We start from the raw sequence: 27,827 nt of genomic DNA on the forward strand, positions 1-27,827 counted from the left end.
CTGGCTTTCATGCATCGGAATGCTGAGGAGAGCGGCAGGAAGCTTCAGTTTTAGGGTTTTTCTCCATACTCAAGAGCTCCTCAATTCCTCAAATCTCTGTATGTGCTCAGCTTCACCTTCATTTATCTGTAACCAAAATTCTTTATTTTCATCGTCTTCTACCAGTGGGAACGTTAGTTTAGACCTTATCCCCGAGCAAAACCCTTACTTCGGTGCCCTGTTCCGCAAAATAACCGATCATGGATGCCAAAATAACCATTCATCTCGGAATGGAGAACCAAACCCTAGAACTGATAGTTCTATTGATTCCCAGGAATCCGTTAAAGCGTTTGAAGATCCTTTTCATAGCCCTGGAGGAAGTTCAGCGTCTGAATTTTCTGAAATGTATGGTTTAGATGGTCTCAGTGAAACTGACGAAGAATCTGATGGCGTGGAAGATAACGACGATGGTGAGTTCGAGGTGTTGAATTTATTCAAAAGAAATGCTGAACAAAGGGAATCTAATGTGAGGTTCCTGGAGGAAAAAGATGAGTCCAGGCATCCTTTGGTTAGAGAAACCTGCAGGCTGATTGGTCTCCGGCATGCATGGAATCCAAAACTGGAGGGAGAGCTGCGGAGTTTGCTCAGGAGCCTGAAGCCCCCTCAGGTCAGTGCTGTCCTCCGCTCCCAACTGGATGCGCGATTGGCTGTGAGCTACTTCCATTGGGCTGATCGTCAATGGAGGTACAAGCATTCTCCGGAGGTTTTTTGCACCATGCTTGAGATTCTCAGCAAGACGAAGCTCAGCCAAGCGGCAAGAAGAGTTCTCAGATTGATGATCCGAAGAGGAATCACTCGTAAGCCTGAAGATTTTGCGAATCTTATGGTATCCTATAGTCGAGCAGGAAAGCTAAGGAGTGCAATGAGGGTACTAAATTTGATGCAGAAAGACGGATGCTCCCCCGATCTGGTCATCTGCAACACAGCAATACATGTCCTTGTGATGTCGAATCGGTTGGAAAAGGCTCTGAGGTTCTTCCATCGAATGCAAAGGGTTGGGATTAATCCTGATGTTGTCACTTTTAATTGCTTGATTAAGGGATTCTGTGATGTTCACCGTGTTGAGGATGCATTAGAAATGATCAGGGAGATGCCTTTTAATGGCTGCCCTCCAGACAAAATTAGTTATTACACAGTGATCACCTTCTTATGCAAAGAAAACAGGGTTGAAGAGGTCAGAGAGTTGCTACAGAAGATGAAGACTGATTCCAATTTGATTCCTGATCAAGTCACTCACAATCTCCTGATTCATGTCCTCTCGAAGCACGGACACAGTGATGAAGCTTTAGGGTTTCTCCATGAATCAGAGGAGAAAGGTTTTCGTGTTGATAAGGTTGGCTATAGCGCAATCATCCATTCCTTCTGTAGAGATGGAAGAATGGAAGAGGCAAAAGAGATTGTCAAACAAATGATCTCAAAGGGGTGTCTTCCTGATGTTGTAACCTACACCGCCATCGTCAACGGATTCTGTCGCATAGGAAAAGTAGATCAAGCGAGAAAGTTGATGGATTATATGTATAAGAAAGGATGCAAACCTAATGCATTCACCTACACCGCATTGCTGAATGGACTATGTCGAATTGGTAGTTCTGTTGAGGCAAAAGACATGTTGAACATGAGCGAAGAAGAGTGGTGGACGCCAACTGCCATCACCTATAGTGTTGTGGTGCATGGACTGAGGAGAGAGGGAAAATTCGCGGAGGCTTGTAATCTAATCATGCAAATGATCAAAAATGGCTTTTTTCCTACACCTATTGAAATTAATCAACTGATTCATGCACTTTGCAAGGATGGGAAGCCAATTGAGGCCAAGAAGTTTATGGAGGATTGCCAAAGTAAAGGTTGTACGATCACCACGGTAACCTTTACCACATTGATTCATGGATTTTGCCAGGCCGGTGATTTGGCATCTGCTTTATCTTTGCTCGACGACATGTTCCTCAGCAACAGACATCCTGATGTTGTGACTTACACGGTCATAATTGATGCACTGGGAAAGAATGGGAAATTTGACAAAGTATCGGAACTCATGAAAACTATGCTAAATCGAGGTTTAGTTCCCACACCTATCACTTACAGGGCAGTAATCCATAGGTACTGTGCGAGAGGAAGTGTAGAGGAACTACTGAAGTTGCTTGATAAAATGCTAGCGAGGAAGGGGTTTAGGACTGCATATAATCAGGTCGTTGAGAAGCTTTGTGGTTTTGGTAGACTCGATGAGGCTTATAAAGTTATAGGAAAGGTTTTAAGGACTACCTCAAAGATAGATGCTGACACTTGCCACATCTTGATGGACTGTTTTTTGAGGAGAGGCGTTCCCTTACTTTCTTATAGATTGGCGTGCAGGATGTTTAGGAGAAATTTGATTCCAAATGTTAAATTGTGTCAGAAGGTGAGTGATAAGCTTCTCTTGGACGGAAAGCCCGATGAGGCAGGAAGGCTTATGGTAAAGTTTGTTGAGAGGGGTCAATCTCTGGCATAGCACCCCTACTATTATCTTATTGTCAAAATAGACCCTTGAACTTTGGTTTGCTGGTCTGCAAAGACAACTTAGTAGTGAAACTAAGATTTGAAGTGAGAGGGGTTAGAATGTAAAGGTAAAATTTCAAATTATAAATAGATTCATAGGATTTTCTCATATGTAGGAGTAGTGAGAGCCACCCACTGTTTTCAACACTGCATACACTTATGTCATTATTTACATCATGCTATTTTTCCATCTACTGAATGCATTGGTGCAGTAAATATTTCTAATTATTTGATTTTGAAAAATTTTTATTCCACTGATGCAAGGTCAAAGGATTAAAACACCTTAATTATGATGAATTACATCAACACAATCACATGCATCTATGCCAAAAAAAGAGAGAGAAAATACTTTTTGGATATCTTTTGTTTTACAACAATCAATTTTTTCGGCCTTAATTTAATGAACAAGCAAGTGGAACAAATTTTACTTTGTATTGATTGTCCTTTAGTTTTAAGTAGAATTGTAATGGGTTGATCTGAAAAATGTGGATTGAACTTTTGATGATATTTGTGTAGACTATATAGTAGCATTTGCTTTACATTTTTAAGGAATCAATTTCTGTTGTGCTTTTTTTTTGGTAATATGCTTTGTGAAACACTAGTAGTTTCACTCTTAAAGTTTATCTTATTTCCACCATATTTGATTTTTTATCATAGTTCCATTCTTTTTTTTGATTTGCCCAATCAAAAAGACTGGGATAGTATTTAATTTCTTTTACTTTTTCACAGTTCTGAGTATGGCGCCTTGTCTGTGAAGAAAGTAAGAAGAGATTTTGCAAGTTACATCTTCAGTGAAATTCATATAAAAGAGATGCCTCGATAGACTGTAATCCAGGTGGCCACAGGTGCTTATCTTTCAAAATCAGGTTACTTATTTACCTTTGTTTTCTTTACAAACTTTGTTTTTCTAAACAATAAATGAATTTGCCCATGTCTAGAACATATCGCACATTTTGATTTCTATCACCCATAGCAAATGTTAAGTAAAACCTAACCAGGCTATTGACTGGGTAAAGAGAGTGGAAGAGGGAAGGGTGGCTGAATTGGAACGTGATTTGTGAATGAATTTGCTAGGATTCGGATTCATGGGAATACACAATTTGTTTTCTTGTTTTGTTATGTTAGATTTTTTTTGTTTTGTTTTGTTTTGAGATTTAGAGCTTGTTTTCTTACTTAAATTCATGTAAGTTGGCTTAAAATTCTACTGGAATTAAGTAATGGAGTTTCTCCTTTCAATCCAGGCCTAAGCTATCCAACCTTCATTATCTTCTTTCCATGTTCTTTCAACTACCAGCCTCTCTTCGGCAATTGTTATGCACTTGCATTGTTACTTTCTCTCTCTAGTAGCAAGCAAACTGCTTTGTAAAATTAGACCTTTAAAACTTGTTAATTGTAAATAAAATTCTCAAACTAAACATTTCGTCTTATTAGAATGATGAATTTCTCTGTGTGGGAGTCTTTCTAATGAGGACTTTGGAGGCCCCGCTACTGCCAAGTAGCCAATGTAGTCACAAATTGAGTACTTAAGTCAAACTAATTGTCCTACCCGAAAGAATAACTAAGAAGAGTAAAGTGTGTAGTTGGTTTGATGGAAAGTTATTTAGAAAACACAGTAATAACAATGATTTTGACAACCTTAACTCATCACCTACCTAATTCTTTTAACTAAAAGGATAGCAATATATTTTTATAACATCATGGATGCTACTTTCTTCTAACAATAATCATATTAATCCAAAACTGAGATTTAGTGGAAGAACTTCTCTCCTGAATATTAGTTTTGGAATCTCCATGTTTACCAGGCCCAATCCTGTGGCTTTTAACTTAGAACTGAACCTTAAGTTTTATTAAGTCCAGACAAACACTATTTCTCTCAAATCCATCTATACGTATTAATAAAAACTGTGAGATGCTTGTTTATTTTGAAAATAAAAGAAAACATGAAGTGGAGCGCCTAAAAATGTCTGGAGACTGATTAGCTTTTCAATATGAGCCCAAACACCATTGAAAACTCTCATGGTAATTCATCCTTCGAACAAGTGATTAATGATGGTCTTAGTAGACCAATTGAGAGAGCATAAGATCTTGTATGAACTGCCTATCTATTATTTTTGTCATATGAGGCCTTTCTCTTAGTTTTCATATATTTGTCAGCATTATCAACGTAGAATAGTTTCTAAAGTCAATGCTTAACTTAATCAAAATTTTGTAATTAAAAGATGCTACACTAAAAATATTCTAGCAATTGAAAAGAACAAAATATTGGAGATTACTACACTACCTTGGTGAAGTGACTCGTGGGTGCAAATGGTTTTTTACTATATAACACGTCTGATGGAAGCATAAAGAGGTTGAAGGCACAACCCGCGGCTATGGTATTTACAATGTCTTATGAGATTGACCACAAGAGGTTTATGCTTTCGTAGTAGAACTAAACATTGTATGTGTACTCTTCATCTCTCGCAACTAACTTGGATAGACTATTTTTGTAGCGCTATTGCAAGAATGCCTTCTTTAATGATCTTGAAGAAGTCCAAATAAAAAATTCTCCTTGTTAGACATCTAGCTTCGCAAGAAAGCTTGCAAACTTAAAAAGGCCTTTATATCTCTTGAAACAATCCCCATAATTTTTGTTCGACTGATCACCAAAGTGGTGAAACTATATATATATTTATGATCATACTCTCTTTGTCAAAGATCATCTAAAAATAATTATGCTATCATGATTGTGTCTGTTGATGACTTTATTCTCTCAGGTGACTTCGCAAAATAAATGAGCAGATTTAAACAAAAGACTTATTGCCAAAGAATTCTAATTAATGATGCATAAGTTTCACTATGTTTCCTGGCAATGGAAGTGACACAATCTTTTAAGGTTATGTTAGTCTAATAGCAAAAATATTTGTACACTTTTAAAAAAATCCATGAGGTACATGTATTCTAATACTTAACTTGAAACCGAGGATAATGGTGTTCTAATTAATAAAGATCGATATGAAAAAATTGTTCGCGGCCATTTATTGCTCTTATAACAGACTTTTGCCTGTTAAAATAAATTAAAAAAATACAAAAAAATAAATTTAAAACCTATAACTGCGTTTCCCGTATAACTAGTCCTGCTATATTTCATGGCAGTTGATATCGATCGATTGACCCCTATCCATTCCTATGAAAGCCGAGTCATCGTCTTCTTTTGTCTGGCACAAATTGCCTTTTTGAACCCTCCCCACTTTTTCTCTCTCATTCACACAAGCGGTCATAACCCTCTACCTCTCGTTTTCTCTAGTTCCGCTGGTCTCACTACAATAATCGCACATGAAAACCATGTGAAGCCTCCCTGTATCGCTTGAAGAGGTCGAAGCCTCACTCTTCCTCTCGGTCGCAACATTCCCGCAATTTCTCTCTATGCTCGTGTGACTTACGAGATGGCTGAAGTATAGAGACCCAAAACTCGTCTCTCTTCTTCTTTCACACTACTCCTACTCTAAGCAATTGAAAAAGGCAAAACAGAGGAGTTGCGGAATTTAAACTTCATGTAAAAGCCAAGATAAAGACCTGAGCAACCACTTCCTCACAATCCCTAGACTCCCTCTCTGTTGCGCTTCCTAAGCTTCTCGATTTGCTTATTCCCTAGCTGCACCGCTCGATCTCTGTCACGACTCCTTGATGCAATCGATGACAACTCTGCCTCCTTGCTCCTCCTTTTGATTTGCGCTGAAAGCCCTCACCCTGTTCGATCCTTCCTCAACTAAATTGAGTCGTCACTTGCATTTCTATTTCTATTGGAGCCCGAGCACCAAACCAGGCCATTTTTTTATGTTCATTTTTTTTATTAACTGTTGTGTATTGTGTAAAAAAAAGAAGAAGAGTCTGTGTTGTATTTTCATATCAACGACGTGGAGGCTCGAAAAGTTATAAAGTGGGGGGCAATTGGGAAATTATTGAAAACCTCCATTCGAGGAGAGCACAACACCTGTTAGGCGAGTAAATTGCGAACTCGTTTGAAGAATTATTTTTAAAACGGGACATGTTTATTTGCAATCTAATTTTTTCTACAAATGTATTGAAGCCCGTTGACCGTGGGTTAAAAATTCTAATTTTACTCCATGGCCGCAGTATCTCACGTCATTGACCAGTGAGCCTTTTGAGACAACTGAGAAGTTTGGCATGCTTTCGTGTCCCCTAACGGGGGTTGATGCAAGGAGTTTGCCGAAATTTTAGGTGAATTTGGACTTGTAAATAATATAAAAAGATGAATTGATTGGACTTTCAAAATGACAAAATTAAAAGAATATGCCTCTATTTAAAGTCATTTCAAGAGGATAAATTAAATGCATTTGAAACTTGCATAGGAGTCATGAAAATTTGAATGACTCGTCAATTAATATAGTTGGACTTCTCTTTTGCTTCAAATTTGATCATATTTGAAGATAATTAAGTAAAATATATATCCTGGTGTAAATGAATCTTTTTGAAAAAATAAATTGTGACTAAGCTTGGTTGACAAATTGCATTAAATGTTAAATATCATAAATTGGGGGTAAATTTAAAACACAAATGTTATTTTTAAATGCTGAAATGAAGAATTAATATGTCAATACCGCCATTGAATTCACAATACTCTTGTTAGCGAACAGATGATGGTCCTTTTTTAAAGACTAAAATCATAATTATTTTTGCAAATACCTAAAGCTCCAAAAGGATTCAAAATTTATAAGCTTCATGTTACTCTCAAGTTAAATGTGATGTCTTGAAATGCGACCCCACACTTTTAAGACTTAGAAGGGTTTCACTTGAGATCTTTTGTAAAGTCCATATAAAGTTCATGACTTAAAAACTATGCAAGTCTTTAAAGCTTATAAAAAGATATTCAAATATGTGTGAAATTCTATGCCCGCATGTGCTCCAATCAATGTATTAAATGCTCAAATACTAGGTTCGAGAATGCTACGTGGGCTAATCGGGCTGCCTTGTCTTTAGGGCATGGTTTTAAGTCTCACCCAACTACTCCAACCCTCATCGTCATAAGGAATTGAGTTAACGAGTCTAGTAATCTCGAAATAAATGTCTAAATCATAAAATAGGAATTTACAAGTCTAACTCACATAGTCCGTTCCTTTTACATAGAATGATAGGAGTCGACAGGACTTGTACTTTGGAAACTTTAAACTAACAAAACTAAATGTCCCCCCTTCAAATATAAATATTTTAAATACTCAAAACTCCGATGATGACCATCTTGATTGATGGTTTCAACCGGAAGGGTTAATCTTTAAAACCAAGATTTTCAAAATAACCAACTAATATATAAAGTAAAATTCATTCACTTAAGAGGTAAAAGCAAAATTCATCCACCCTCCACAACAATTTGTCGAGGGTGACAAACTTCTGATTGACTTCAGCTCATAAAGAGTAAATATCACATCAATTGTATCAAAATATTCACAATCAAAGTAATTGCATGCCAGTAAGAACATGACCTGAGTCCTCTGTTCGCGTGGTTTTTCCTAATGGCTCTACAAAGTAGTGATTATGACCAGAGCCTTTGATCGAGTGGTTTTTACCAAATGCACCATTATATTACATTCACAACCGCAACTCTTTTGTTCCTCAATGACCTTCTATCATTTGAGTTGTGAATCGTAAGGGTACAATTGATTAACATAAAATCTTCTTTTAGCTAATGTCGACTTAAATTTATCCCCTTAGAATCTTCTGGACTACACAATCCATGACTACTGACAAAAATTCTTCTGTTAGGTTGGGTCTACTATCTCCTCTTACTAAGTAGATCTGAGACCACGACGACCGGGATGACGCAACTATGAGTTCTTTATCGTGTTTTATCTTCATTTCCCCACCATCCACTTTTAACTTCAAGTGATAAATTTTGCTATTTAAAATCCTAAGTCTAATGCTATTGTATGTTAAATATTCAATTCTTAATGAATAGTCTTAATCGAAAGTGCTCTCCTGTTATCGGGAGGGGTAATTAACCATAAGGGCTAGTGTTTATGGGAAACTTCGAACCCCAGATCAAAGAATGCCTCGCAAAATGAGGGTTAAATCTCTAGGCAGTCTCTTATCTATAATCTAATATGCCTTCTAAAAATTTGGCCCTCGTAAGCCTTCTCTCAAAACAAAATAATACTAAATGTAGAGTCTTCGGTCTTGAATTTTCGGAGCCCACATAAACTTGATGTATTTTTAATGTGAGTAGTTTTATAGTTCATGAATAGTCCTATTGAAATAATAATAAAGCTGTTTTTTCATAATCTTAAGATATTTGAAAGTAACTCTTGGAAGAAGGATTGCTTTTCGGAAGGAGCTTACATTGGGAGTTTGAGTTTTTTACTGCTTATTAGGCAAGGCTCATCTATGTATCACAGGTCTACGTGAGGATACTGTACATTTGAAAGAGGAATTTTAGTTACTTGGCACAATAAAAGTAATTATATTTGCACGAAGTAAAGTCGAAGCTGAGCTTAAGGTAAAGAATCACGAAGTATCTGAAAAAAATATGATTAATATGGCTTCTTTATGAATCATTCATATCCCTAGTGGAGGAGCGCATTGTCTGTCCAGACACCTGATGTAGCTCTAAGTGCCCCTTAGGTTATTCTTGAGTTATTTTCAGGTTATTTTCAATAATCCTGAAATAACCCAGAAATAACCTGCAGTCTTTATTTTTTGGGTTATTTCTGGGTTATTTTGATATTATTGAAAATAACTCAGAAATAACATGAAAATAACTCAGGAATAACCTCCGTGGCATGTAGAACTACGTCAGGAGTCCGCACATAAAAATTAGGCCTAGAGGAGCCAATAAAGCTACCATGTGATGATTAAGCTACATAACTAATGTCCTGCACATCATGACTAAACCAAATGTGTTGAGATCGATTGACAGTTCACCAAGAAAATTGATGGTGAAATCAAGTCTCTTTAGCATACTCCAACTCACCATCAATTTGCCAACATGTTCACCATGAGCCTTTCATTGGGTAAATTTTGAAAAATTGAATTCTATGATCGAAACAATAAGCAACTGACTGCCTTGCGCCTTGAGAGAGAGTTGGTCGAAATAGATTTCTATAATTTATATTAAGTATTAACTATCTTCTAATTCATAGAAAACAATTGTGGTTGGGGCGTAAGATGGGTTGGCGGGTTCTAGGGGTAGAGGAGGATGACTGAAGCCCTAGTATGGGTTGTAGTATTGCTATGTTGGTTGGTTAAGAGGGAACTCAAACATGCATTTATTTTAATATTCTTATTTTTGTGGTACTTAAATTATTCAACAATGACTTTGTAATTGCTCATCATTTGGATCAATAAGACGTAGTTGCTCTAATTGTAATTTTATAAAATTTATTTTATTGTTTTCCTCTATTTATAAGGGGAAAGATAAAAAATTCTTTTCATCCGTTTAGTCGTACTGCGAGTCAAATATTTCAAAATTAACTTCTACTATGGCTGCATATCATAGCCACTGCTTGCTCCTACTATATCATAAGCCTGATTTTTAATTATTGGCGCATTTACAATCTTAGCACCAATTCCTATGTATTTATATATCTAACGCCTAAAATTTACTTCCTGCATTTATTCCAAAATCTTTCATTTCACATAAAAAATATCACTACTTTTACTTTTAAAATGGGAGATATACTTTTTCATGCATGGATAAGGTGGCATATATGTAAAAATTGGAGTTTAGGTTTCATTACTATATAACAATCGGAGTTTAGGCTTCATACCTTTAAAATATAAAACTTGAGTGATATGTATGTAAATCTTCCTTTATTTTTTTTTTTAATTTTTGCAAGCTACTTGCATTAAAACGACCTGCCCTTCTCATTGGTAGGGTTCTTAGAAGGTGTGATAGAAAGCTATTAGGGAAGTTGTAGGATGGGTAATGGAAGTAAGAGGATGGATGACGACTGAAATGCGGTGTGAACGGCGACAAGAAAGCGAACTGGAAGTGTGAAAACTACGGTTTTCTGCTGTGATCAGCAGCTGGAAGTGCGTCTGATGGCTGTTGCGCTGGAAACAGCGGGTAGAACTGTGAACGGAGAGATACTAGGGCAAGCTACAAGCACACTACTTGCTAAAGGAATATGCTAGCACTCCAGAGGGTAGAAATCAGAGAGAAATTCTCCAAAACACGTAAACTCAGAAAACTTAAAATCCAAACATTCGGATACATCATATATCAAAGCTCCCTCCCTAATAGAAAATATCTCATTAGAAAATAGAGAATTAGATAAGAACCAAAAAGGAAGAGAGCAGATGAAGGAAAATTGCTAGAAAAAATCTCGATAATGCCTGGACTCACGCGATACTGCAGATGTGGTAATGACACACTTGTGTCAGTCACTCTTTGACGTCATTATTGATGTTTAATATTTATTTGGCACATGTTGTAATTTATCCTGATATATTCTAAAGATGTACAAAAGTTATCATGAGAAAATTTGAAAATTTTTGGATCGGAATTAAGCATGGCTCAAAATAGTTGTTACTTTTAGTTTGATGTACATCTTGCCTTCATTTATGTTTAGGCTAAACATGTATTTTTTTTCTTTTTGGCGGTTGGTGGGGTTTTGGTGGGGGGGGCACTAAGGATTTGTATTTTCATATCTAACAGCTAAAGTTTGATATTTACATAACACTTTGGTGTTCTGAACAGTTGCATAAAAAGGTGCACTTCAGCTTTAAACAGTTAATTGTATTGGCTTTTTTATGTGATATAAAGAATTTAAGTGCTAAACATGTAAATACATAAGAATTATGCAGTATGTATGTAAATGTCCCATTTTTTTCTTATTTATCAGATTGCTTAGCCTAGTGTTAATGTAGATGTTGATGTGTATCGAAGATGAAATGATTGTCCTATGCAGAGTCATGATTTCACTAACTCCATTTTGAACAGCATATGTAGTCTTCCTAAATGCAACTATAAATTATTTGAAAATTTAGACATTTTAGTATTTTTATTGTGGAAATTCATTTAATTGTAATATATTGCATGCTGTCCTATTGTTTCTCCATTTGTTAGCTGCCTTTTATGTTAAAAATTTTAGTAATTGATATCATACCTTTGTTGTTGATTTTGAACTGTGATTTTTTATGCTGTAATATTTTTAGGTATTGTTTGTTTGGATGTTTCGGGTTGAGTTCCGAACCAAACTGAACCGCATATTATGCACGTTTGAATCGAGCGTTCTTCTGAACGTGTCCCCGACCGTGGTGCCTCTTTCGTTTAATCCCGACTGGAGGCCCCTAGCTGCGTCTCACTTTCAAGAAATTTTTTTTCTTGATTATCCCAAGCACAGCCGTGCCCTAGCTTTTCTCACCCAGCTCCTCTTCGCAATAACATCACATCCTCGCAATGGTAGCTTCATGTTTCTCTGCCGCCGAGAGATCACAGGTTTTCCTCTTCTATCTCGCTCTCTTCAGCGTTCTTTTTTATTTTTCTCTTCTATATTCTCTGCAGCGACCGTTCCTTCTCATCACTAGATTCCAGGCCTGTCAATTAGTTTTCTTGTTTTGTGGTGAAATTCTAGTTTGCAAGTTTTATTGGATTTTATATGCAAAATCTCAATGTATTTGTATTTTCATATCTAACACCTAAATTTTGATATTTACATTTATAACACTTTGGTGTAATGAACAGTTGCATAAAAAGGTATACTTTAGATTTAAATAGTTAATTGTATTCGTATTTTTGCTGTGATATTAAGGATTAGTGTGTTACGTATGCAAGTATGAATGTTTAAGTGTTAAATATGTAAATACATAAGAATTATGCATATGTATGTAAATGTCTCATTTTTTTCTTATTTAGCAGATTGCTTAGCCTAGTGTTAATGCATCATTGTTGATGCGAATCGAATATGAAATGATTGTCCTATGCAGAGTCATGATTTCAATAATTCCATTTTGAAGAGCATATAGCCTTTCTAAATGCAACTAGAAATTATTTGGAATTTTGACATTTTAGTATTTTTTATTATGGAAATTCATTTAATTGTAATATATTGCATGCTGTCTTGTTGTTTCTCCATTTGTTAACTGCTTTTTATGTTATGAATTTTTGTAATTGATATCATACCTTTGTTGATTTTGAACTGTGATTTTTTTTCCATTATGCTGTAATATTTTTAGGTATTGTTTGTTTGGGTATTTCGGGCTGAGTTCCGAACCGCATATTATGCACGTTTGAATCGAGCGTTCCTCTGAACGTGTCCCCGACCGTGGTGCCTCTTTCGTTTAATCCGGACTGCAGGCCCCTAGCTGCGTCCCACGTTCAAGATTTTTTTTTTCTTGATTATCCTGAACGCAGCTGTGCCCTAGCTTTTCTCACCCGGCTTCCTCTTCATAATAACATCGCATCCTCACAACGGTAGCTTCATGATTCTCTGCCGCCGAGAGATTACAGGTTTTCCTTTCTTCTATTTCATTCTCTTCTGTGTTCATTTTTATTTTTCTCTTCTATATTCTCTTGCAAGTGACCGTTCCTTCTCGTCACTAGATTCCATGCATGTCAATTCATTTTCTTGTTTTGTGATGAAATTCTAGTTTGCAAGTTTTATTGGATTTTATATGCAAATCACATTGTATTTTTAAGTGTTTCCTAGTTACCTCTCTAATGATTGTGGTATTGTTGGAGGCTTATGGCTTAAACTTTTTGAGCTTTTAGATGTTTTTTTTGGCAAAAAACAAGTTTATCTTATGCGTTGTTTGGTTCCGAGATTGTGGTTTTTGATAATAACTAGTTGGGATAAATTCTGTTTTATTTCTAATTTATTTCAGAAAGAAAGTATGCTCATAATCAAGGTTCCTATCATATGAAGATGCATTCAATGTAATTTTGATTACTTAATTGAGATCAGATCATTTTTATAAGGTTTGAACTCAACCCAATGAATTCTCTAATTCAATTATTTCCTCTTCCCTATTTCACTAATATCAAATTCATTCATTGTTATGACGTTGATTCAGTAGCTTCTATGCTATTTGTTTTTGCTTAGTTGTTGTTATTGGGTAATCCCCATTGTTGGATATTTTCTCCTATGGCTATCTCCTTATATTGATTGTTTATTGGTTTTCTTCTTTGATGATTTTCGGTATTATACCATAGCTATTAACGATTTGCAAAACTATAGAAAACTAAGAAGTTGGTGTGCTTGACTTGTGTGTACTTATTTGTTATAATTTCATTTTGTGCTCCACAAACTCCAGCTGGTTAGTTCTTAATATTGGAGGTGTTGGAGCCAATGTTTGGCTTTTCAGGCTGGATGAATTTTATAGCAGTAAAATAATTTTTTATTTATATATGTGAATGATTCATTTTTAGCCATTTTTATGGTAGTGCTAATTTTTTCCAGTCACATGCTATGGTGCTTTTGTGCCATTGTTAGTTTATTCTTTGTGTTGTGAGTTCATATTTATTTTTCTTTCAATGATATATAAAGTTGTGATGAATCATGATTTACATTCACACCACTCATATTTTCATATCTAACACAAACTTCAACGCATACACGCATTCCATCTTTTCACCTATTCATGAAAGGTGTATTCCACTTTAACAATTTTGAAGAATGTTTGGTAGTACCATATCGATTATGTGTTTCTGGTTTTTTTTCCTTAAACCCCATGGCATAAAATTGAAAATTTAATATCATATATCAATCTATTAGATACAATTGTAAATGGGCAACACAAGAGACAACTAATCATCCGCTATATGAGAAAAAGAAATAATTGTGACATTTGTTTGAAGGAGATTGAATTACGAAATGAGCTAACTCATTTCATCAAAGACGGTTTATACATTATAAAAAAATTTAAGAGAACCAGAAGATTGTATGACCGAACTCAATTAAAGAATAAATGAGATCAATTAAAAAAGATTGAAAAATTTAGAAAGAGTTCAAAAGGAGATCTAGTGGACTTGGTTAGTATCCAATTAAAAATGCCATAGATACATGTCGACAAATTGATGGAAGTGGAAGTTAGAGGTGAAATAAATTTTAAGATATTTATATTTTTATTTCATTTATACGTAGAATTTTAATAGATTTATTTTCCTTTTGATTGTAAATTTAGGTTTGGCGGAATCAAACCTGAGATGGAGTAAAAACTTGATCTCATGTTTAGTTGCGTTGTTGTGATCTATAAACATGCATGGACTCTTCAAGGTTTGCAAGAACGTAGAGAGCCCAATTGATTTTATCTAATAAATGAACATAGTGAATCTGGTCATGTTAGGACTCCACCTTTTTTAAAAGCAAGAGCAGGGCACAGTGAAAAAGTTGGTTGTGTGTTTCTCAGGAGTTAAATATCATTATTAGTTACAACATGCAAACACGTTTTTTCTGATGCTAATAGCTCGAAACCATCTTCATCTATTCCTGATGTGATAAAAATATTAGAACAAAAAAATGAAAGTTTATGATGATATTTCATTATATCTATGCTCACTAAAGCTACATGAAGATCTTGTTAAGAGTTTTTCATATCCATGACACCTGAAAGGAGAATTCATTACTCGCGCTTCTACAAAAATCGCAATGACTGATTCATATTAGTTTTAGGTGTTTTGAGTGGAGTATACTTGATATTTTTGTAGAACTACTTTTGATGTTTATTTTTTGGTAGAACACCTAATCGTAATGTTAGTTCTTTTGATGATTGTTTTGTAGAACAATTATTTTTAATGTTATCATTTGTGATGTGTCATCTTTATTGTCATGAATTCATGATATTTTGTATTTCGATGTTAATTTTATGATATCTTGTGTTATGATGTATATACTTGTGATATCTTATGTTTCGATGTAAATACTTGTGGTATATTCTATTGTGATGTTTATACTTGTGATATATTGTTTTGAGATGTTAATGCTTATGATATATTGTGTTTTGATGTTGTAATTGTGATGCATTGTGTTGTGATGTCATATTTGTGATATCATGTGATGCTACATTAGTACTTGTGCTATTATATTGTGAAATACATCATTTGTAATATTTATTATGTAACAATATTTATAATTTTTACAGCAATAAACACTAATGACATAGACATAGAAAACGCTGCAAAACAAATAAATAACTGTATGTGTGCTGAGTGCTATGATTCATACATCTCTCACACTTCATATATGATGTCGACATTTATAGGGGACAAGTGGATAAACGAACTGTTGAGATTCTATTATTTGTTTCGTATGAGTCAAGTAAACTTAGTTGATTTTTTGAATGAACTGTACACTAGTCATGGTCTATGTGGCTCTTCTAAAATGACTTCGGGGGAGGTATTATTTATAACACTTTATATTTTGTTGCATAATGAGCCTATAAGATTAACTTGTATGAGATTCCAACACTCATTCAAATTTATCAGTAAATATTTTTCTATTTGTTTGAATGTTTTGTTAAGTTATTCTTCTGAAACTATCAAACCTAACGATCCAAACATTCAAAATATTCCTAGGGAAATATCATGCAATTATCAATATATACCCTATTTCATTGTATATTTCAATCATTTTTATTTTTTAAGAAAATTCAAAGAATATTGAAATCTAAATTGATTACTGTGATACATGATTGTATTGATGATATTAATATGATGCAATGTTGATGCACGTGTATCAAATGCTGATAATGTTGCATACATTGGACGTCGTGATTCACCTACACAAAATATCCTGCGTCACGACTCAACCCGGGGTTTGAAATTAATCAAAGCAAGTACAAGACAATTGGACAGTGGGAATTAATTTTTTTATATTCATTTCTATAACAAACATTTAACAATTGAAAGAGTAACTAAAGAAATTAAATTAAGACACTACATTTAAATTTCTCTTATTACAGGTTGTTCGCGTCTGCTATATTCATTTTTTTTTTATTTTGCACATCTTTTAATTAGTTAATTATCCCTAAAATGTTAGTTTAAAACAATAGTGAGCTAACTAAAGCCCGTGAATACTCATAAGCTACAGTAATACAAGAAAAAAGAAAATAATATGCATCTCAACCGTCTTTTAATAAATCATATAAAACATTTGATAGTTTAAAAATATGATCACTTACGATGTTTCATGTTATTTAATGAGTTTTACTATATCAATAACATATTTATATCATTCAATATTTGTACAACCATCATTGGAACATCGTCTAAAAACCTGTGTTAGTTAAGATACTTCAATATTAATCTTCTTTTTATTTACTTGCGTGAGTACTATAAAATAGTAACTCTATCATAGTCAAATATGCACATATAAACATACTATAACAAACATTATCTAATATTAATTCTTTCATTATCATTTTTATAGCAGTCAATATAATTACACACGAATCCATCTCTATGATAATTTTAAACAATACTGAGTGTATATGTCACTCCAATGATTTGAACAAAACTCAATAGAACCATAAATCATCGACATGCAATACTATAAATATAATTGTAAAAATAACTTTATCTGGTCGAGCAGAAGCAAAATATCACTATAGTATAAGAATATGTGTACTTACCTCAAAAGTGTATGACTTGCTTTATGGTCGTCAACTTTTTTTCTAGATCTGAATCTGAATCTTCTATAGCTTGAATCCTGATTTTAAATGCACTTAAATTTAACATTTAATATATATATATATATATATAATTTTATTAAATAACTTAATTAAATATTAAAACTCACCCTTTAATCTCAATCGAAAGTCCACTTACACACCCGAACCTGTATTCCTCTACGCGTGAGATCTGGCTCTCTCTGATATGCTCAAGCCTCTATGTCGTCGCTCTTACCTGCCTGACGCCGCTACTTCCATAGGATAGCCTACCTCTTCTACTGTACGCGAGGCTCGTCTCCTTTGTTAGAGCTTGAGCTCAACTTCGTTCGCTCGATCTTGAGGACCCATCTCCTTCCCCTGGTCGAACACACAAGCAGAGCCACTCTTCTCCCTTTGTTGTACAGAACTTCCTGGGGTGACTTTGCCTCCGCTGTCATGCCTCTGTTCAATAACACCTCCTTCTGTGGTGTCCTCTTCTTTGTACGTGTCATTCTACATGTAAATCGATCCGACTGTGATGATTTATAGAGCGAAAATACTCTTTCATGTCCCCAATTCTCCGCTTCATCCCCTCTTCGACTCTTCACACACACACACTCTCTCTCTCTCTCTCTCTCTCTCTTCGACTCTTCACTTTCTGTCATTAACTTCGTGAGGAAATGAAATGGAGCATCACAACATGCGATTTTAATGTATTTTTTTTAATCATAGCTAGTTGGGAGGACAGTGCTCACGATAGCTAAATTTTTAAGTTTGCAACACGATCTCATCTGCACGTATTTCCCTTACTGTAAAGGTTGGTTGACTATCAAGTAAGTCTTATGTTAACTTTTAATAGAATAACTGATGGTTGGCTATGCTAACTGGAAAATATTATTTAGTGGATGTTGAATTTCCATTACGACTATGTTTTCTTAAGTCATTTTCGAACAGAAAATATTACATTCTAGATTTCGAAAGGGCTTGTCAAATTGTGTGTGGAAGGAATTTATTTTTAAAAGCGCCACTCATCATTACAAAGCGTCATTGAGAGGGCTTTTGGAGTTTAGAAGAAAAAATATGATATACGAGATATGCCGACAAATTCTTTCGAAGAACCGATTAAAATTATTGTTGCAACAATGACACTGCATAGTCACATATGACGTCATCACTCACATTTTGATGTTGACTTTACAAGTGTAGATTAAAACAAACTAGTGCCTTCTAAAGCATATGAATATTGATTGGTCAATCGATGATGAATATTGATGGTGATATTGTCAACCATTGCATATGTGATAGATAAGGTGTTGATGAGATGGCTATGTTACGAGAGCAAATCACCATTACTTTAATTAATGATTGATTTAGTATTCTATGGTTGGTCGTATGAGTGAGTATTATGTAATGTAACTGATGGATGATTGAAGTGCTAAATATATATTATATATTCTATGCTTGAATTTTAGTTGAATTGTTATGTGTCCTGTGAGAAGTGGAAAAATTTGAAGTGGTTTGAAATTTTTGTTTCACAAGTAGAAATTTAATTGTTTGTCAGTCATGAGCCGCATATGCTTGGCTTATTCCTTTAAAACTATTATTTTGCATGGGATCGACAAAATGGTCATTTGGTTGTGGGATTGTTGTGGTCATTATTTAGGCTCCGCTTGGGACAGATTAAAAGTGAGGCGGTGTTTTCAAAACATTGTCTTTGTGTTTGGTTCGCACTTTCTATTAGTGTTTTAAAACTACGTATTAAATTTCTTAATAAACGCCTAACGCGGGGTCGACCCAGTGTCCCGCGTTCGTTCGGGATTATTTACTCCGCTACCCTCGAACTCGGAAGAAGGCGCGAACATGTGATTTCTGATAGGAGCGGAACACAAGGATGAAGATGGGAGTTTCGGTGGTCTATGTCCCAGGTAGCCGCGATCCCGTCGTTCCCTTCCCATGTAAGCTGCGATCCTCTCGTTCCTTTCCCAGTTAGCCGCAAAGAACGATGCAGGAATGGCCTGATAAGGTGGATACAGATAGATAAAAGTTTCCCCTATCTCAGAGGAGCGAAGATAGATACACATTGATCGTTATTTTTTTTTTCTTCTTTTTCTTTTGGACTAAATATCCTTGCACTGGATTTGGCTCAATTTCTTTTGGTTTCTTCTTCACCTTTTTTGTTTTTTTTTTCTCCCTGCTTAAGTGTTATTCTGCAGGCCACTTTATTTGACAATCTGTGCAATGGCGAAGGAACCATTGAATTCAAATCACGTATGAGTTTTTGACTGAACGATGAGTTATATTCTTAGTAGAATTGAGTAAAATATCTTTAGTTTATACTTTTTTTTTTTCAATTTGGCCCGTGTTTTATCTCATAGGTTATTCTCACTGAAGAAATTGGTCATGTATCAGTGATAACTTTTTATTCAATTTATAATTGCTAATTGTTTGTATGTATCCAAAAAGTATTTTCTGGCTTAAAGTTGCACCAAATCTTCTCCATAACATCTGCACAATAGCTAAACATCTATTATGATGATAAAGGCATTTTGATGAGGCTTTTAGGGATAAAAAATAGGAAGATTTAAAACATAGATACACTCTCAAAAATAGAATATACTTTTCTGCTGCTACAGTATTGAATATATTGTCAAGACAGTTCTGTTACAAACATCAGTACTTAACAGGGGCAGAATGATCATTTATCCACAAACAACTGCAATTGTTTTCAAACAACTGCCCCAAACAGCCAGCCAGCTTATCAGGATAACCTATTAATCAGCAACTTATCAGGATAAGCTGCTTATTTGGATAAGCTGAATAAGTTGCAGCTGCCTCAAACAGATCCTTAGTCATTGTTAGTGTAGTGGACACGACTAGTATTCCTTTATATGTTATGATGTAGGTACAAATAAGTAGGTTCTTGTCCAAACCAGATCACATTGGTTTATTGGATGATCAAATCATTTTATTCTTAAAGATTTTTATCTCTTTCATTATCTTTAGCAACTCTTGATTTTACAAATTAGTTTTGAGCTTCCTTTTGTAGTTTTGCTTCTTTAATATAATACAAGTAAATATTATATATTTATAAAAGAACTATAAATTCTATATAATATGAGAAATGGGGTATTTCAAACATTTATTCACACGTAACACTTTCAAAATTGAATTTTTCAGACATAACAATTGTTTTTAGAACATCAATGTTTAAACAACAGATTTTCCAAAAATAATTTCTGAATTGAGATTTTATAAAGTTATCGTTGTCCCAAACACACTTTTAATTTGGTGATGAGGTTTATGTTTATAGTCAGTTTTTTCCTTGAGATCGAAAGAGTAGAGACGCTCTTTTTCTTTCAGCTCGTTAAGTGGCACCAATTAATTGAACGTGTTGTCAGTAACAAGTGACTTGGGGCGCATTTGGGATGGGTGTGACTACAAAATCTCAGTTCAAAATTGCTATGGAAAATCTGTTATTTAAAAGCTGGCGTTTCAGAAGTAGTTGGTTTCTTTGAAAAATTCAGTTTTAAAAGTGTTGCGGATAAATGTCTGAAATACCTCTCTGTTCATAATATATAAAATTCATAACTTTTATATAGATATATAATTTTCATATTTATTTGTATTATATTAAATAAATAAAAATACAAAATTAAAGTCAAAGTTAAATTGTAGAATTAGGATAAATTTAGTGATTTGGTTGTACAAATACAAATTTAATATCAAAGATGAATATTTTACATGCATATAACTTAGCAAATCATCAAGCTAATGAATCATCTGGCTCAAAACGGTACTAATCATTCCATAAACAAAGTTTATAGACAGATTTAAAAATGACAATAAAACCAGTGCCTCGACCATCCAATAAAAAAAAAGGGGGAGATTGATATACATGCCATTCAATTCTTATTTATTTATATCTATGCATTAATTTTTACACACATACCACTTTACCTTTGGATTAAAAGGTTTATTTCACTTTTAAAAAGTTAAAATGGTGGTATTTTTTATGTGATATGAAAGATTAGAGTGGTTTATATGTAAAGAACAAAATTTAGTTGTGTTAGATACATAAATACATTGAAATTGGTTGGTATGTGTGTAAATGCCCTAAAACAAAGTATACAGGCAGATTTACAGAGGAATGCTTCAGATTTGTGAAGAATCTATAAGTGCCGAGAATTATTAAAAAATTTAAAAATTTTGCATCTGCTTTTTTTGGACCTGTGATAGAAATGATTGAAATTTTAAGGAAGTACTTCATAAAAAAAAAAATCAAAATTCAAATTATCAACAAGCATTAGTTTGTTGTTTATATTTTTTCGGTCCCTTGAGAGCGATTATTGTATCAGGGCACCGTACGCAAATTTGTGTACGACGTCAAATGGGCATTTGTCACGTGGCAACACTGTAATACACTGGTTGGGTAGGTTTTTTAAAGGGGTGGGGCCCTCTTGCCGCGTGGCTCACTCCCACTAAATTCTGGATGCAAATTTTACGTCCGGAGTCCGAATGTAATAATTTTTCCTTGAAATGAAATGTACACGGGGCAATTGAAATTTTCAGGAAGTACCTCAAAAAAAAAATTCAAAATTCAAATTATTGACAAGCATTAGTTTTTTGTTTATATTTTCTCGGTCGCTTGAAATGATATGCACTCGGGGCAAGATCTGCAATATGGATGTGCAACATATTACAAAATTAGAATTATTGAAGGATTGGCTAAAAATGATGAGATAAGTAAATATCAGTAGTATTTTGATGGTTTTGCAGTGCAATATTACTGCAGAACTATCAAAATACCACCAATTCATATGTGCGGTGTTTGCACGCAATATTTGCTCATAACACTATCTTAAAGACTGACCAAATTTGTAAGGGTCGCCCTCTCCTCTTTACCTTCCTAGGCTCAAGAAATCGAAGACAAAGAACATTGGGTGGAGATATTTTAACTGGCTACAAGAAACTAACAATTGTTGTATCATTTCAATTCAAAACTGAGACAATTTCATCTACAACATGAATTGGAGGTCACAATGAACTGCAGGCTCTCACCAGATATTTTTCGCTTATTTGTCCTCCACATGACAACAACAAGATTTGCATATCTAACACCTAAATTTTTATTGTTACATATATTGTTACATATATGAGATCTTATCAATGCATAAAAAGTGTAATTCTTACATATACCACACAATTTTTTTTATGGATGTTTTGCATATGTAATTCATAAGTATTTACATATCTAACACCCAAACTTCAATTTTTGCATACATGCCACCTTACCTATGGTTGGAAAGATGTATTTGACATTTTAAAAGTTAAAATGGTACATTTTCTTATGTGATGTAAAAAACTTGGTATAAGTGTAAAAAAAAAACCAAAGTTTAGGTGTAATGTAAATAAATAGGGAATTTGTGGTAACAAATCAACTACAATTAAAGTACAGTTCAACTACAAAGTTTAGGTGTTATTTATGAATGATGACCAAGTAAATTCTATTTGTAAAATCACAATTTTAAATAATTGTAAATTTTTTCACTTCTCACTGGATATATAACAGTTCAATTACAATTAAAGCACAATATATATATATATATATATATGTAAGCATTTTAACATCTCAATCATTCATTAATTAAATTACATAATATTTGCTCATGCATCAATCATATAATAGTAAATCATTAACTAAAGTGTCAATGATTTGCTCCCGTAAGTCCCGTAAGTCATTTTATCGACTCCTTCTACATTACCTATGTAGGGGCTGACAATATCATCATCAATTGTCCCAACTGATATTCTCATATTTCAAAAGGCACTAATTTGTTTTCATCTACACTTGTGAATTTAACATCAAAATGCAAATAATTTCATATGAAATCATGCATCGCCACTGTTGTTGCAATAATTTTAACTTATTTTTTGAAAGACTATAGGCTTATCTCATAGAGTAGCCCAATTTTTTCTTCCAAACTCCAAAAGCCCTCTCAACAACACCTCGTAATGATGAGTGGTGCTTATTAAATCTGGAATGTGATATTGTGTTGGACAATGACTTAAGAATTTATGCTGTATTGAATATCCAACATTCACTAAATAATATTTTTCTATTAGAATTATTAACAATTAGTTACTCTATAAAAAGTTAATATAAGGCTTACTTAAAACTCAAACAATCTTGAGGCGACAAGGGAAAGTTATGCATATGTGATCAGGTTGCAAACTTAAAGATTCGACTGTTGTGTACACCTTCCTTCTAACCAGCCATGATAAAAATAAAACACATATTAAAGTCGTTTGCTATCATAATATTCTATATAGGTGAACTGAAACATTCAATGCATGAAATTTTATCAGCATTTGACACACATATATCAACACATGTTCCATCAATAACAACAATACAATCTTATATCACATCATAATCAATTTAAATTTTAAAATTCTTTGAATTTTTAAAAAATAGAAATTTTTGCAATATACCTTGAACTATGATATATATCAATGATTGCATGATATTCTCTAGGACTATTTCAAAATGTTGGATTTTTAGGTTTGATAACTTCAGAAGACATTTATCAAAGCAATTAAACCAATGAAAAAATATCTACTGATAGTTTTAGATGAGTGTTGAAATCCTTCACGGGCTGACCTTAAGACTCATTATGCGATAAAATGTAAAGTGTTATATCTAATATATTTCTTGAAGTCATTCTAGAAAGGTCACAGAGATCATGACTAGTGTGCAGTTCATTCAAAAGATGAATAAATATTACTCGACTCATATGAAATATATTATGGAATCTCATTGGATGACTCCAAAGCAGTTCATTTATCTACCCGTCCTTGTAAATGTGAACTTCATAATGGAGTATGAGATATGTATAAATCATAGTACTCAGTCAACACATATGCAGCTGTTGTAATAGTTTTCTCCAATAGTCTCGTTGTTCTCTGTTATTATGATTCATTGTTGTAAAACTTATAATATTATTACACAATAAATATTACACATAATGTATTTGAGAATATAATGACACGAGTGCTAATGTAGCAACACATGATATCACAAGTATAACATGTATAAACATCACAATAAAATTTATCACAAGTTCTTACACCGCAACATAAGATATCACAAATATAAACAACACAAATACTAACACTATAGTCAGCGCAAATTATCACGCGTTCTTCACAAGATATCACACTTAGAATAAAATATCATAATATCAAATGAGGTGACACATCAAAAGTAATCCCTCTATTCAAAAATATCATCAAAACAACTAACCATCACGAGTAAGTGTTTTACCATTACCAAAAAAAAAAAAAATGAAAAGTAGTTGTTTTACAAAAATATAAAATGTATTCCACTCAAAACACATCAAACTAATAAAAACTAGTCATTGCTATTTTTATATTAGCAGTGCAAGTGATGAACTCTCGTCTCAGTTGTATTGATATAAAAAACCCCCCTCGACAAGATCTTCAAATAATTTTATCGAGTATAGACAATAAAATATCATCATAAACATCTGTTTTTTGTTCTAATATTGTTATCACATCAGGAATTGATGGAGATAGTTACGAGGTGCTATCCTCATAAGATAATTTTGTGCATGATGTCACTAATTTTGATATTTGATTTTTGAGAAAGATGGACCATTTTTTTTACTGTAACCCGTCCTTGTTTTAAGGAAGGCAAAATCCTAGCATGACTAGATTCACTATGTTCATTTATGTTATGTGATGATAAAGAACAAAATTTACTGCAACCCGTCCTTCTTTTAAAGTAGGATCAATTGGACTCTCTCTATGTTCCTGCAAGTCTTGAGGTGTCCATACATGTTTAACAGTCACAAGAACACCACTAGACATAAGATTGAACTTCTTCTCTGGCTCAGCTTCAACTCCACCACACCTAAATTTCTTAGCAATTGACAACCTATTATTCATACAAATCAAAAGGAAAAGTCATGTCCAAACATTCTATAAAAAATCAAATAGAAATACAAATGTTTTAAAATTTATTTCACTTTTAACTTCTCCTTCCGCCAATCTATCGATGCATATATGGTGTTTTTAATTGGATCACAACCAAGTCTATTATATTCTCTTTTAAGCACTTTGCATGCTTTCAAATATTTATTTAATTGATCTCATTTATTCTTTATTGAGTTCGTTCATATAATCTTCCGGTTCTCTCTTGAAAATTTTTTAAATGTTTTGTTATTCATCTTTACTGAAATGTGTTGTTGGTCTATTTCCTAATTTAATCCCTTTGAAAGGAATAACACAAAAAATTATTTTTGATTCTTTCGCATAGATAGCAGATGATCTGTTATCTTTTGTGTTGCCCATTTGTTATTGGATATAATAGGTTGATATATGATTTCAAACGTTTCAATTATATGAAAATAACTAATTGTCTTTAAAATTTTCAAGAACATAAATGAAATAATTAAGTAAATCAAAGTTCATTACATCAATCTAATAAAGAACATGATAAAAGATCACAAGAATGAAACATAAAAGACAAATAAAATATTTTTACTTAATCATTATCAGACATTAAAGAGAAAGGGATGATTTATTTTATGAACCTTTACATACATATCACACAATTCTTATGGATTTTCAAATCTAACATAATTATATTATATAGTTAATGTTTTTGACAAACAATAGATATCACAACTATGAACATAAAAGATAAATTTCTAAGTGTAATGAAGCCTAAAGAAATGAACACTAAAACAAATGATAAGCATCAGTATTTCTTTCATTTTAAATCATGAAAAAGAACCACAAGTAAAAAATAACTAGAGAATATTTTATTTATTACACTATGAATCATGTAAAAAAAATGTATTACGCTTCAGGTACAAAAACTTGTCATTTTATCTTTTCTGATATACACCAACACTTTTACATAACAATGCTACATTTATTTCAAAATTTCCAGCACTCCTACCTTTTACCTTCCTCCTTTTTAATTTGAGCTTGTAACCAACAATGTCATACTAAAACATCGATCAACAACAAGCATAAAAAGGATGCATGACTTGGTGGCACTGGAGCTACTCTAACCCTTTCATGGATACTTTGTTTCTCGTTTTGTCTCTAAATGTAAAACCACTCATACATTCGAGCATTCTGGTCTTTGCAACACTCAATTTTATGCTTCTCTTTTACAGGCCAACATTCTGCGCTATAAAGCATTGCAATTCTCACAACCATCTTATAAAATTTCTCTTCAAGTTTAAGAGGTATTTTTCTATGACACAATAGGCTGATGCATTCCTCCACTTCAACCATCCAATTTAAATTTTACTAATAACATTCACATTCAAGTTGTGTAAGTTCGCTTTGTTGTCATATGGTCGGCATGTGGCATCTCGATCATGATTGAAACGCGCACAACATTGGTCTATTTCAAGTTAGTGCCTCTTAGCGGCTATATGGTAACAAATTTTAGTGTGTTTTAACTTCAATTTTCCTATATAAAAGATTTGTAACTCTTAACTCCAGGATTTAGTAAACCCATTTCCTGCCCAACTTCTTTTTAATTGTTTTTAAATGTTAGTAAATCTGTATTTACAATATTTATTAAAGCTGCTAAAATCATTATCATACAACCAGTTGATCATGATTACAAACTATTCATTAGTTTTGTCCTAACAATTAGTGATTGTTTGTATGGATTTTCATTTTCCATCAATTTAAATCAAGCATTATTCGAGATATAAAACATATTGAATTGGTACCTTTCAGTTGTTGAGCTGTTGCAATCAGGATCTTATTTGATGTCATTTTCATTTCTATTGTTTTAACTATCTATTAGATGTTTAGGGTTTTCAAAGATTTGTAGTATGTAAAAAACATATATAACGGTATAATTTTTAGCAGTGAAATTGATTAAAAGATAACATTGTGACATTATTAATTATGAATTTAAGGCTAGTATGAGATCATATGGTAATAATGAACGACTATCCAGACCCAAAAGAGAAAATACAATACCTAAAGTAAATACCAAGATAGGAATCTCCTCCCATTTCTACTCTGGAATGGGAAGGGGCTACAATAGACCAAGTCTTTTGATGTTTGGTCTTAACAATCTGACAGGGCAAACGCTTGGCTATAAGCTCAGTTACATTTGTTTTCATACCCGGACACCAAAATAGCTTCTTAAGTTCCTGATACATCTTAATACTTTTCAGATAAGCAGAATATGAAGTAGAATGTGCCTCACAAAGCATCTCATGTTGAAGCTCAAGTTCAATATTGGTCAGGATGACACTGAGATTTCAGGACCGGGCAAGCCTGGTGAGTTGAGTTTAAAAAAAGTGTTCATGTTCAACACGTATGCTTTACAAATAAATAGAGCATGAGCTATTTAAGTTGATCACAAAATATTTATGAACAAAAGAATTTTGCGCTTTATTTTATCATATTCTAGGGAAGCTTTATTTTCCATTGAGGAAACAAAAAAGGAAATGTGAAGATGTTCCTAATTTTCATCAGGATGTGTATGACACGTGTTATTTAATATTTTAAAAAAGAGTGATTTTTTATCTTAATTTAATATTGTTTAGTTGGTATTTCAATGAAATAATATTTTGCATATAAAACTAATATATCTATACGAATTTTTTGCTCTCCTT

At 33.4% G+C, this 27,827-nt stretch overlaps 1 protein-coding gene across 5 annotated transcripts; it reads left to right on the forward strand.

Moving 5' to 3' along the window:
- Positions 1-27,698, forward strand: LOC110031298 (pentatricopeptide repeat-containing protein At1g09900-like). 5 transcript variants are annotated; one of them, XM_020734436.1, is made up of 7 exons: positions 1-2,636; positions 3,298-3,434; positions 11,719-12,001; positions 12,739-13,012; positions 13,387-13,480; positions 26,358-26,429; positions 27,384-27,698. In XM_020734436.1, exon 1 carries the CDS (start codon positions 20-22, stop codon positions 2,519-2,521), a length of 2,502 nt encoding a protein of 833 aa, XP_020590095.1. In that variant the 5' UTR covers positions 1-19; the 3' UTR covers positions 2,522-2,636; positions 3,298-3,434; positions 11,719-12,001; positions 12,739-13,012; positions 13,387-13,480; positions 26,358-26,429; positions 27,384-27,698. The 5 variants fall into 5 exon arrangements, with proteins under 5 accessions (XP_020590095.1, XP_020590093.1, XP_020590094.1 ...); XM_020734434.1 differs by lacking the exon at positions 13,387-13,480; XM_020734435.1 differs by lacking the exon at positions 13,387-13,480 and having other exon boundaries at positions 3,298-3,413.
- Positions 27,699-27,827: the final 129 nt, after the last annotated feature.

Source organism: Phalaenopsis equestris, unplaced genomic scaffold, assembly GCF_001263595.1.
Source record: "Phalaenopsis equestris unplaced genomic scaffold, ASM126359v1 Scaffold000800, whole genome shotgun sequence".
NCBI classification, from domain to species: Eukaryota; Viridiplantae; Streptophyta; class Magnoliopsida; order Asparagales; family Orchidaceae; genus Phalaenopsis; species Phalaenopsis equestris.

What these genes read in the sequence shown, in the direction of transcription:
- LOC110031298 (XM_020734436.1), top strand. Translation starts at nt 20, where the DNA reads ATGCTGAGGAGAGCGGCAGGAAGCTTCAGTTTTAGGGTTTTTCTCCAT.